Genomic DNA, 9,897 nt, shown 5'->3' with positions numbered 1-9,897 from the left:
AAGGCTACTAGCGGCCTACTTAATCTAACGTAACGCGAAAAGGCTGTCCACACGCGCGTTGACGCTGCATAACGGTTAAAAAGGTTAATGCGCCTACGCAAAAGTGACGCCGTAAAGCTGGCCTAATATGCACAAAAAGTGTAGTTTTGAGTAAATCGACTCAGATTTGATGTGACCATGCACGGAAGCCGCTTTTCGTAAATCGACTCATGAGTTGCTACACACTATTACTCCCTCACATATGACTGACTCCGCCTATGGGCGTATCTGGTAAAGATCGTTCCAGTTTGTTCCACTTCAGTTGATAATATATGCATTTATTTGTTCGTTGGCGTATCCGAAGTATGTATTTTTTTTAAACTGTCTTCATTGCCTAAATGTGTGTACTGTTTTGAACATTATCACACAAATGCTGAAGTCTGTGATATATCTAAGCCTTTTATTAGTAGATTCTTTTGCCGGAAAAACGGTATGAAATTTGGTAGCCTTTCCACAACTGCTTGTTTTTCATCTGGCAGCCCGCAGGGTTCATGAACGTAACTGGGCGTGGTGGCGTTGAAGTGGGGCGTCGACCCGGCGGGTGTGCGGTTGGTTGGCTGCCTGGGCTCTGAGGCGATTTGTGAAACAAGGATTTTAAGTAAAAGCAAGCTAAGCCTTCGCTTGATTGCTCGCAATTAAGGAGCATTGTCGGCATAAGAGTCAGAGTGGTTACCGGCTTTGCGCCCGATATCAGCGTCGAGGCCGACGAAGGTGTCATTGGATTGGAATGTAAGTGCTATCTTCAAAATGACAAACCACCAAATGACATGATACAGTTGGTGTGGCCTTAAGGTTACACACATGTATGATCAGTATGTTAGTAGTTGCTATCTTAATTACCATTGTTTTGAGTGATCTCGCCCCTAAGTTTGAAGCGCCTACTTGCTGCAGACCGCAAAAATGTGTTTTGGCAAATACATCTGGCATTGTAATGACATTGCAGCAACAACTCCAGCACACATACATCATGAACCTGGGAGCTCAAGTTCAGCACATAGTTGCTTCCAATTTCAGGAGGCACAGAGCTTATGTTTGAAGGAGTTAGAATGCTTGAATGGTGGTCTCATGTAAATGGACTGTTGAAAATATTTTTCACCAAAATCAATTTTTATATGTAATGCCAGTAAGACTGGCCTGAGTTGGCTTATTTGAGCACATGGCTCAGCACACTGATGTCACAGAGGTGTGTGGTGAAGAGGATGAGTTTTTATGTCTGGTTACTTCTCATCCGAACAATTACAATTTCCACCAATTTTGTTTTATTTAATTTATGCTACCAATTTTATGTTGTAGTATGTGAACCTATGCTATGGTCTGTACGGTTATCACCTTGTCTGTATTTGTTTTGAATTTTGTGCAGATAAAGTAAACCTGTAATGTGGTTTGCTCTATTCGTGATGTTGTGATGGGATGTTCACTTCTACCATGCATTTTTCCACGTATGGGCATATCTTGTTTTATCCATTGGTATCTTTATGCTGTATTGACCTAGAAGTGCTATTTTTGTGCAGGCATTTCTTGTATTACACAAGCAAAGAGAACTTGAAGAATGTTTAAGCAAGTTAAAGAGTATTTTTAAGTACCCTAATAATTTGAAGAGCTTGATTAAAGTGACCAAAATACTTGTGCTACTAGATTGATCATCAATAAATAAAATTTTGGATGTTTTTTACCAGTCAAGCTGTTTTCTGAAAGGTGCATTTTTATAAATGCATCCCTAAGCTGAAAAAAATCATAAACTTCCTTTGTGACATGGGCCTGTTCAGGCATGGAAGGCAAATGGGATAAGCAGGGGTAAATGGGATGAACAAGGTGCTGTACTCTGTAGAGGTATAGACATTTGCCCATGCTTCTGACATAGTTTTATTGGCTGCTTTTCTAATAAAAATGCCTAAGTGAGAGTCAAGGTCTTGGTTTTATTTTTTATGCTAAAATTTATCAGTTGATATCCTAGTCATGTCAGTGAAGCTGTTATTTCTAGTGTCTGCCACCAGACATTCATTTCTGGTGCAGATGTGGCTGTAGAAATTCAGAATATCATATTTTTGATTTTTTGACTATGTATTTTTTTGTTAAAAAATCCCATTGGCCAGCACAACAGTGTATAGAATGTTGGCTCTGTGAAGTCCTTGTGTAGATCAGTAATGAAATTCTATTTTTGTTGTTTATCTTTCATGGAACTGCAGTGAATTGATTTTGTCAACACTCAGTTCTCAAAAATATTTTGTGCAAATGCAATTTATAATGCCAAGTACACAGTCTGGTGTGTGACTTGTAAAATATTGGGAGTGCTACATACCTAAGTTAAATAATTGGCATAGATAAAGTTGTTGCTATGTTAAAAAGTCAACCTAATTTCTTTACTTTACCAGCATAAATGGGATAATGCCATGCACATAATAATCTTCTGATGAAATATTATTAACTTAGAGAAGTTTGTATGTTTAGCTGCAGTTGGGAATATTGGATAGTTGGCCCACTTTATTTACTACATTTTTGCCCTTGTTCCTTTCTTAATATGTCCGGATATATTGTGGTACGTTTTAAGTGGTATTTTTGGTAATGAAACATATGCACATTTCATATATTTCTGTGCCATCAGCATTGCCCGGACTCATCCCCACTCATGAAGTGTGCAATGCATCATTGTTGCAAAGTTGGCGTGGCCGCCGCCGCTGTGCGAAACGCCACCAAAAAACCCCACGAAACTCCCGCTGTGCCAAACCGCGTGCCGGCGACGGTCGATAACTGGGTAGCGTTTTATTGACCCCACCCCGCCGGCCTATCTATCGGTGGCGGCCGATAAGCAGTCTGGGGCGCCATATGACCGCGACACACTCAAGCCTAAACCGCGGTCGTCCGTTGCAAGGTTCAGATAGGAAAGTTGAAGTTGCGGCGCGCGGCTAGACAGCCGTCTGGGCGCGGCCGTGGCCCGCCGCCGCTGGCAGCCGTGTCGGCGGCTGCGTGACGTCACCGGGCGGGGTGTGCCGTCGGCCCGCCAGCTCACGGGACGCCGCGGCCGCCGGGGCCGCCGGCCTGTTTATATTGCGGCCCGGCGTCCGAGCGGGCGCGTCCGTCGTCGGCCCGGGCTGCCGACGGGCCGGGCTCGACGCCAGGCGAGTTCGTTGGGGCGGGGGGAATATGCTTTGTACACCGAGGCCGCAGTGTCTGGGTGCATCGATCGGTACAGACCAGCCGGCGCCCCTGCGTCCTCGCGCCCCTCCCTCCGCCGCTGTCAGCACCAGTGTGACGCGGCGCGGGCGCACCTGTGGCGCACCTGGCGGGAAGGCTTCCCGTCCCGCTGCACCCGAGAGCTGACCCCGCGCTCTGTGGCGGCGCCGCGGTCCGGCCGGGCGCGCCGCATCACGCAGGGAGCGGCTGGTGGCGCGCCAGCCAGCCGACCCCGCCCCGGCGGTGACTCATCAGCTGGCACCGGCGTCGGCCGCTCTGGAACGCCCCGACGGACGCGGCGCCGCACTGCATTGCGTCCGTGCTGAAGGGTCGCCGCACCAGTCTGCTGACCCGGGTTTTAGGAAAGGCGGATATCCGGGACGGGCACCCGGACAGCGCGGGTGGCATGGACCTGGTGTTGGTTGAAGAGTTGCCCTTTTGTTTATGTAGCTGGCAGTTACGTCCATCAATGATGACGTCTGCTTTGTACAGGTCACAGTGATTGAAAATCATAGACGTAACGCAGATAACCTTGCGAAATGGGCAAAAGTTCTGGATGATATGATAATAATCCGTCCTCAGTGTATCTAAATGGAGGGATAAACATACCTATCATTGACATATACTTGCCGTCGCGTCATATACTTGTTCTTTTCGGCCAGGCACTATCGCGGGTCCCATCTATGGCACTATCTATCTATGGGCACTATCTATGTGGAGGAGGGGACGCACTTTTGGAACACGGTCCTTTTCATGTATCGCCGTAAGGTGAATGTTCAACTTTGACAAGTGAGTGCCGTTATCCATCCATCCACCGCTTTCTACGCAACGGTGTGAATTACGCGCTGATATGATGTATTATAGTTGTTTTTAAAGGCTGTGTTTTTTGCCTGCCAGTGAACTGTCTTTAGCATCAGGGCTGTAAATACCTGCATCTTGTTCTCACAGGCATGTGGAAAATAATTCCAGGCATTCCAGCGTATCGGAAATAGGGTTGAACTAACACAGATAGTGTGGGACAGTCGACCTGCATGTTTACCACACCAGTGTTTAGCAGGCATGTAGGGGCCTGCGTCACAGAAACCGCGCTCGAGTGTTCCGTCCTTGACGGTCAATTGCCGGCTGGTCCAGGGAGCTCGGGTGGAAAGAGACGCGGCTGCGGTGCGGGATTGTGTGGCACGTCAACTCTTGCAGTAACAGTTGTGGAACTGGGGTAGCTTCCAGGGGAAGTCCTGGCCACGGCCTTTGTGGCAAGCCGCGATAAGCAAATGGCCTTACCCGAAGCTGTGCATGTCTAATAAGTTTGGTTGTAAGTTGTAGTTCAAGTCTGAGTTCTAACAAGTTGAAGTTTGTTATATTCGCTCGGATAAAAACAAACGATCCAAATTTACCCTTCCTACTGTTACTGTTAAATACCACTACTTCGCTACAAGTAGCCTTTCGCGCGCTCATATGAACGCTGGAACGTGTTAGGGGTTTGCATAAACGCTGATCTCCGAAAGGATGATCAATGTGAGGTCAGACAAATTTGTCTGGAAGATTCGCACGAAAGGCATGTGCGAACTGTAGCCTTCATCGCTGGTCATTGGCTACCTGCCGCACCTCTCACTACAGGGGATGGTTGTCAGTAGCCAAAGCAGGGAGCCCACCAGCCCGCCGCCATCTGCATCTGTCTGATATTATCCCACTGCCTCTTAAGTGCGGACTGGTGCGGTTTTAACGGCGCAAGTGTAGTGGTAGGCGTTGGCAATGTCTGCTGTGCCCGGTCGCCCGCTACTACCGAGGCTGCTGACGTCCGCGTACCCCCTCCCCCTCGCCCTTCACGCAAGCTCGTGGCTGTTGACGTTTGACCCGCACTCCCCGCCTGCCGCAGAAGCTCACGAGCGTGACGCATCGCCACCATGGAGCAGCAGCAGACGCCGCTGCTGGTGCCGAAGGAGGTGAAGATCCTGGAGACGGCCGAGGACATCCAGGAGCGGCGTGAGCAGGTGCTCAGCCGCTATGCCCAGTTCAAGGCGGACGCGCTGGCCAAGCGCCAGAAGCTGGACGACAGCAGGCGCTTCCAGTACTTCAAGCGCGACGCCGACGAGCTGGAGGCCTGGATCCACGAGAAGCTGCAGGCCGCCTCCGACGAGAACTACAAGGACCCCACCAACCTCCAGGTCGGTTGGCGGTCGTACGGACAGCGACTCACCGCGGATACGCGGGGTGAAGGGACGTACTCTCGGCGGTGTTGGGTCGCGTGGTTTTTCAGCAGTGACGGGGTTTGGTTTGACGTCGCCTGCTGGGAGGCTGTAATACTGGGTCCTGTGTCACGTGGTCGTTCACCAGTGACTGGGTTTGGTTTGACGTCGCCTGCTGGGAGACTGTAACACGGGCCGGCCGCTGGCGATGATGTGCCGAACTCACCGTGGGGTTGGGGGAAAGGCACCTGGTTTAACTGCTGAAATGTGTTTTGGACTCGCTTGGAGGTCGAGGCTCCCGTTGTGCGTGAGGTACGGATGTGCGTGCTCACCTTAGTTGAGTGCTGATATAGATTGGGTCTCACGATTTGTGCGGCTGCATGTGCCACCTCGCAAGTCGCTGACGCGCCTTCCATTGATCTGATGTGCCCCCCCCCCCCCCCTCGTCTGCGTGTCACTGACGGAGCCGCCGATTGTCCTCCGCAGGCCAAGATCCAGAAAACACCAGGCGTTCGAGGCGGAGGGTGGCGGCGCACACCAACGCCATTGTCACACTGGACAACACGGGCACCGAGATGATCAACCAGGGCCACTTCGCGTCCGAGACCATCCGCCAGAGGCTGGGTCAGTCCGCGGCCCGGGGCGCGGGTGTGCCGGGCTGGCGCTGTAAACCGTCATTTGCCCCTTAGTGTTGTCCGAACGGGAGACTCAGGACAGCCGGGGGAGGTGGCGTCGAAATGAAGCTCATTTGTGTTAGGCATGCTATGTGATTGCAGTTATGTCCTTAGGCTCGCCATACTATGTCAGTCTTGATTTGAAATTACAGGTAATGGTGGTTTCTGGGCTGGATCGCGAAAGCTATCGGCTTATAACATGATATTTCTCTGGAGAGAAGTGAGTAAGCCGTGACCGTTTTCGTGAACACTGCTTGTTGGGGCCAGTTTCCATGTTATGGGTTATTGAATGTTGTTATTTTTATACCCCGGCTGTTTCCGTAGTTGCGTTTCCTTTGCACGTATCGACGCATGGAACGATATCGGGTTTGGTGCGGTGGACGCGTCCGCGTGCCCGGCGCCACTGACGTCACGCGGCGCCCCTCGACAGACGAGCTGCACCGCCTGTGGGAGCTGCTGCTCTCCAAGCTGGCCGACAAGGCATGAAGCTGCAGCAGGCGCTGGTGCTCGTCCAGTTCATGCGCCAGTACGACGAGGTCATGTTCTGGATTCACGACAAGGTGAGTCGCTGGCGGCGACGGAAGCCGAGCCTGCGGCCTCCGAATGGGCGTCTGCAGTGTTTGTAGTAACCAACGTGACGCGAAGCCAGCCGTGCTCAACTGGGGGACTTTGTATTTGACCGCGTTCTTGCGCATCATTGAGCATTGGTCGCATTGTGGTAAGGGTCCGCTGATTCAGGTCGGGTCTGCTGCGTTGAACTTTGCTATCGTGCGGTGCTGTCAGGTGTCTGATTAGCTATCGCCTGCAATGCAGTTGAGTTTGATATCAGCAGCATTAAATCATGCGGACACCATGGTGACCGTGCCACGCTGCATCACCGCCACCCGTGCGGTTGGTGACGACCTGATCAGGATGGCGTTGGTAAAAAGGTGTGCCTTGCTGCAGCCACTTGCGAGCGACATCACGTTATATGATTGCGTGGAAGCCCATTTAAGATGGCTGTGGAATGAAAACACGCACCGCACGTAGCCGATGGAATACGGCACCGTAAGCAGTGGTGAGCTTTCGGTAATGCCGATGTGTTGCCTGCGTGTTCTCAGGAGGCGTTCGTCACGTCCGACGACTTCGGCACGGACCTGGAGCACGTGGAGGTGCTGCAGCGCAAGTTTGACGAGTTCCAGAAGGACCTGACGTCCCAGGAGTACCGGGTCACTGAGGTCACCCAGCTGGCTGACAAACTGATCGCGGACCAGCACCCCGACCACGAGACGATCCAGACACGCCGCGAGGTAAGGACTCGGCACCGCTGACGCCCGGGCGAGGAGGGATGGGGGCTCAACGCCAGCGAGGGTGAGGGCCCAGCGCCATAACCACCGGGCGGTGAGGGAGGGACGGAGGCTCGACACCCGCGAGGTTAGAACCCAGCAACGCTGACCACCGGGCGGGGAGGAAGGGACGGGGGGGGGAGGGGCCTCGGCACCCGCTATTTGGGGACCGGGCACCGCCGGGGGCGCCACTGTGCGAGGAGAGAGCGCCACGGACCACACGAGGAAGCGTGGAATGCACCAGACGGTGGAACGCCGACGGTGGGCCATGCGGGCCCACAAGAACGACACGTCAGCACGTTTAGAGAGGGAATATCTTGCATAGCAGTGGAAGTACTTTTAAGTGCTTCAGGGAGACGAGTCAATGGCATTAGCAATGCACACCTCTCGCTGGCATGTGTCTGTCCGTCGTCAACAGCCGACACACAATATTCATATCACATTACGTGAAGCAAATCGGGGCAAGGTTTTCAGATTTCCCAAAGGGCTGTGATGACATGTATCAGGCCGTGATAATTCCCGTAGTAATGAGAGAGCCCTGCACATCGCACAGACCCACAGACAGTGAAGGCGGGTTACACGCAATGCACCACATGGTTGGAACGATCACCATTGAGGTGGTGATCGTCCCAACCATGTGGTCCATGTTGTGGATGTCCCTACAGGGGATGGTCCCGTCTAGACTCGCCCGGTGTCGCTTTTCTTCCCCACAAAACGCCAGTATTCGCGCGTTCGCGGGAGACCCGGAGTCGTCTTTCCTTCTCACAACCCGATGTCCCGCGCGTCGGCAGGGGACTCGAAGTCGTCTTTCCTCCTCACAACCCAATGTCCTCGCGGTCCGCAGGAGATGATCGAGTCGTGGGCCCGCCTCAAGTCGCTGGCGCTGCAGCGTCAGGAGAAGCTGTTCGGCGCGCACGAGATCCAGCGCTTCAACCGCGACGCCAACGAGGCCATCTCGTGGATCAACGAGAAGACCTGATCCTGAGCTCGGACCGACACGGGCCGCGACGGGCCAGTGTGCAGACCCTGCAGGTCAGTGGATGGGACACTGCCCTGCCTGCCCTGCCCTGCCCTGCCCTGCCCCTGCCCTGCCCTGCCCTGCCCTGCCCTGCCTACCCTACCCTACCCTACCCTACCCTGCCCTGCCCTGCCCTGCCCTACCCTGAACTGAACTGGCCTGACCTGGCCTACCCCGGACTGGCCTGGCCTGGCCTGGCCTGGCCTGGCCTGGCCTGGCCTGACCTGACCTGACCTGACCTGACCTGACCTGGCCCGACCTGAGGCACAAACAGCTATGTTACATTGGTAGCAGGCCAGCAGAATATGAGTAGCGGCTGTTATTAGCTGTAGACGGTCCGTTCCTGACCCTTTCTGGAGCAGGAAAGCAGCGCTGAGCTTTGGTAATTTTCGACAGTGGTGCGTTTTCTGCGGTGTATGCCCCGACTAAGACATTGACGTTTCGGCGCCCGACACGAACCATGACTAATGGCTTAGCCTGTGAGATCTCTGGGCCGGTGCGTGGACGACTGAGCCGGTAGCTGTGCCTGGCGTGGCGCACCGCCTCGTCGGCAGCCGTACTCGGTAACACGGCCGGACCGTGCCTCCCCAGCGCAAGCACGAGGGCCTGGAGCGTGACCTGGCCGCCCTGGAGGACAAGGTCATGGTGCTGGGCCAGGAGGCCACCCGACTCTGTGGTATCCACGACCACCACCAGGACCAGATCAAGGCCAAGAACGCCGAGATCCTCGACAGCTGGAAGCTGCTGACCGGCAAGGCGCAGGTGGGTGGCGGCAGGCCAGCGTTGTGGTGTCAGCTGATCACGAGTCGCTCTGTATGATCTGCAATCGCCCGGACTCGGTGTGGTGGAGCGCCCCACCGCTGGCCGCCGTTTGTGATGGCTTGTGGTGTCAGTGGTCGAGTTTGTAGAACCGGTTGGAGATGATCCAGTGACATCCGGTCAATGTAATGAGCTGAAGCGGGGCGATCTTGTCGTGGCGTGTGCGTGGTGTGTTAAGGTCATTCGTTGCTATTGGGCTCAACACAGAAGTAAGCGGTGTTCGTTGAACTGAATTGCTGGGCTAGATTTTTGAAGTTAAGTGTTCGCGTTAAGCTGCGAGCAGTAAGAACTGTTCCCAACATCACCCCTGATGAGGGCTATTTTCGCAAGACAAACCGCTTGTGAACTGTGTTAATTCGCAGACTGCGCGATGAGGTTGTGCGAAGTCACTTCTAGTTTGGTATTTGATAGTCCGAAGACGAAATGTTCATTTTACTTATAACAACATAACTACTATCCAAGGAATGAACCATCGACCGACCCGGACGGGGGACGTTTAGAGGCCCCTTTTTGACGGCTCTCTAAGACAGTGTCTTTCCTGGTTGTCGAATGCTGACCTCTGTGTGGGCCCGCCTGCGCCGTGCCTCGGCGCGCCAGCGTGCGGGGCTGGTGATAGTGATGCCTGTATGGGCCCGCCTGCGCCGTGCCTCGGCGCGCCAGCGTGCGGG

General features: G+C 53.5%; 1 protein-coding gene and 1 pseudogene across 1 annotated transcript; both read left to right on the top strand.

Moving 5' to 3' along the window:
• Positions 1-537: 537 nt before the first annotated feature.
• On the top strand, positions 538-6,553 carry LOC119100600 (spectrin alpha chain-like; annotated as a pseudogene).
• LOC119100599 (spectrin alpha chain-like) lies at positions 6,550-8,371 on the top strand. Its single transcript, XM_037223679.1, has 3 exons — positions 6,550-6,627; positions 7,168-7,356; positions 8,237-8,371. The coding sequence occupies exons 1-3, from the start codon at positions 6,550-6,552 to the stop codon at positions 8,369-8,371; spliced, it is 402 nt and encodes a 133-aa protein (XP_037079574.1).
• Positions 8,372-9,897: the final 1,526 nt, after the last annotated feature.

Source organism: Pollicipes pollicipes, unplaced genomic scaffold (genome assembly GCF_011947565.3).
Source record: "Pollicipes pollicipes isolate AB1234 unplaced genomic scaffold, Ppol_2.1 Scaffold_4881;HRSCAF=5763_pilon_pilon_pilon, whole genome shotgun sequence".
Taxonomy (NCBI): Eukaryota; Metazoa; Arthropoda; class Thecostraca; order Pollicipedomorpha; family Pollicipedidae; genus Pollicipes; species Pollicipes pollicipes.
This window is presented reverse-complemented; position numbering and strand designations above follow the sequence as displayed.

Coding starts and splice junctions, on each gene's coding strand:
- LOC119100599 (XM_037223679.1), top strand. CDS start 6,550: ATGAAGCTGCAGCAGGCGCTGGTGCTCGTCCAGTTCATGCGCCAGTAC. Junction 6,628..7,167: donor TGTTCTGGATTCACGACAAG/GTGAGTCGCTGG, acceptor GCGTGTTCTCAG/GAGGCGTTCGTCACGTCCGA. Junction 7,357..8,236: donor CGATCCAGACACGCCGCGAG/GTAAGGACTCGG, acceptor CGCGGTCCGCAG/GAGATGATCGAGTCGTGGGC.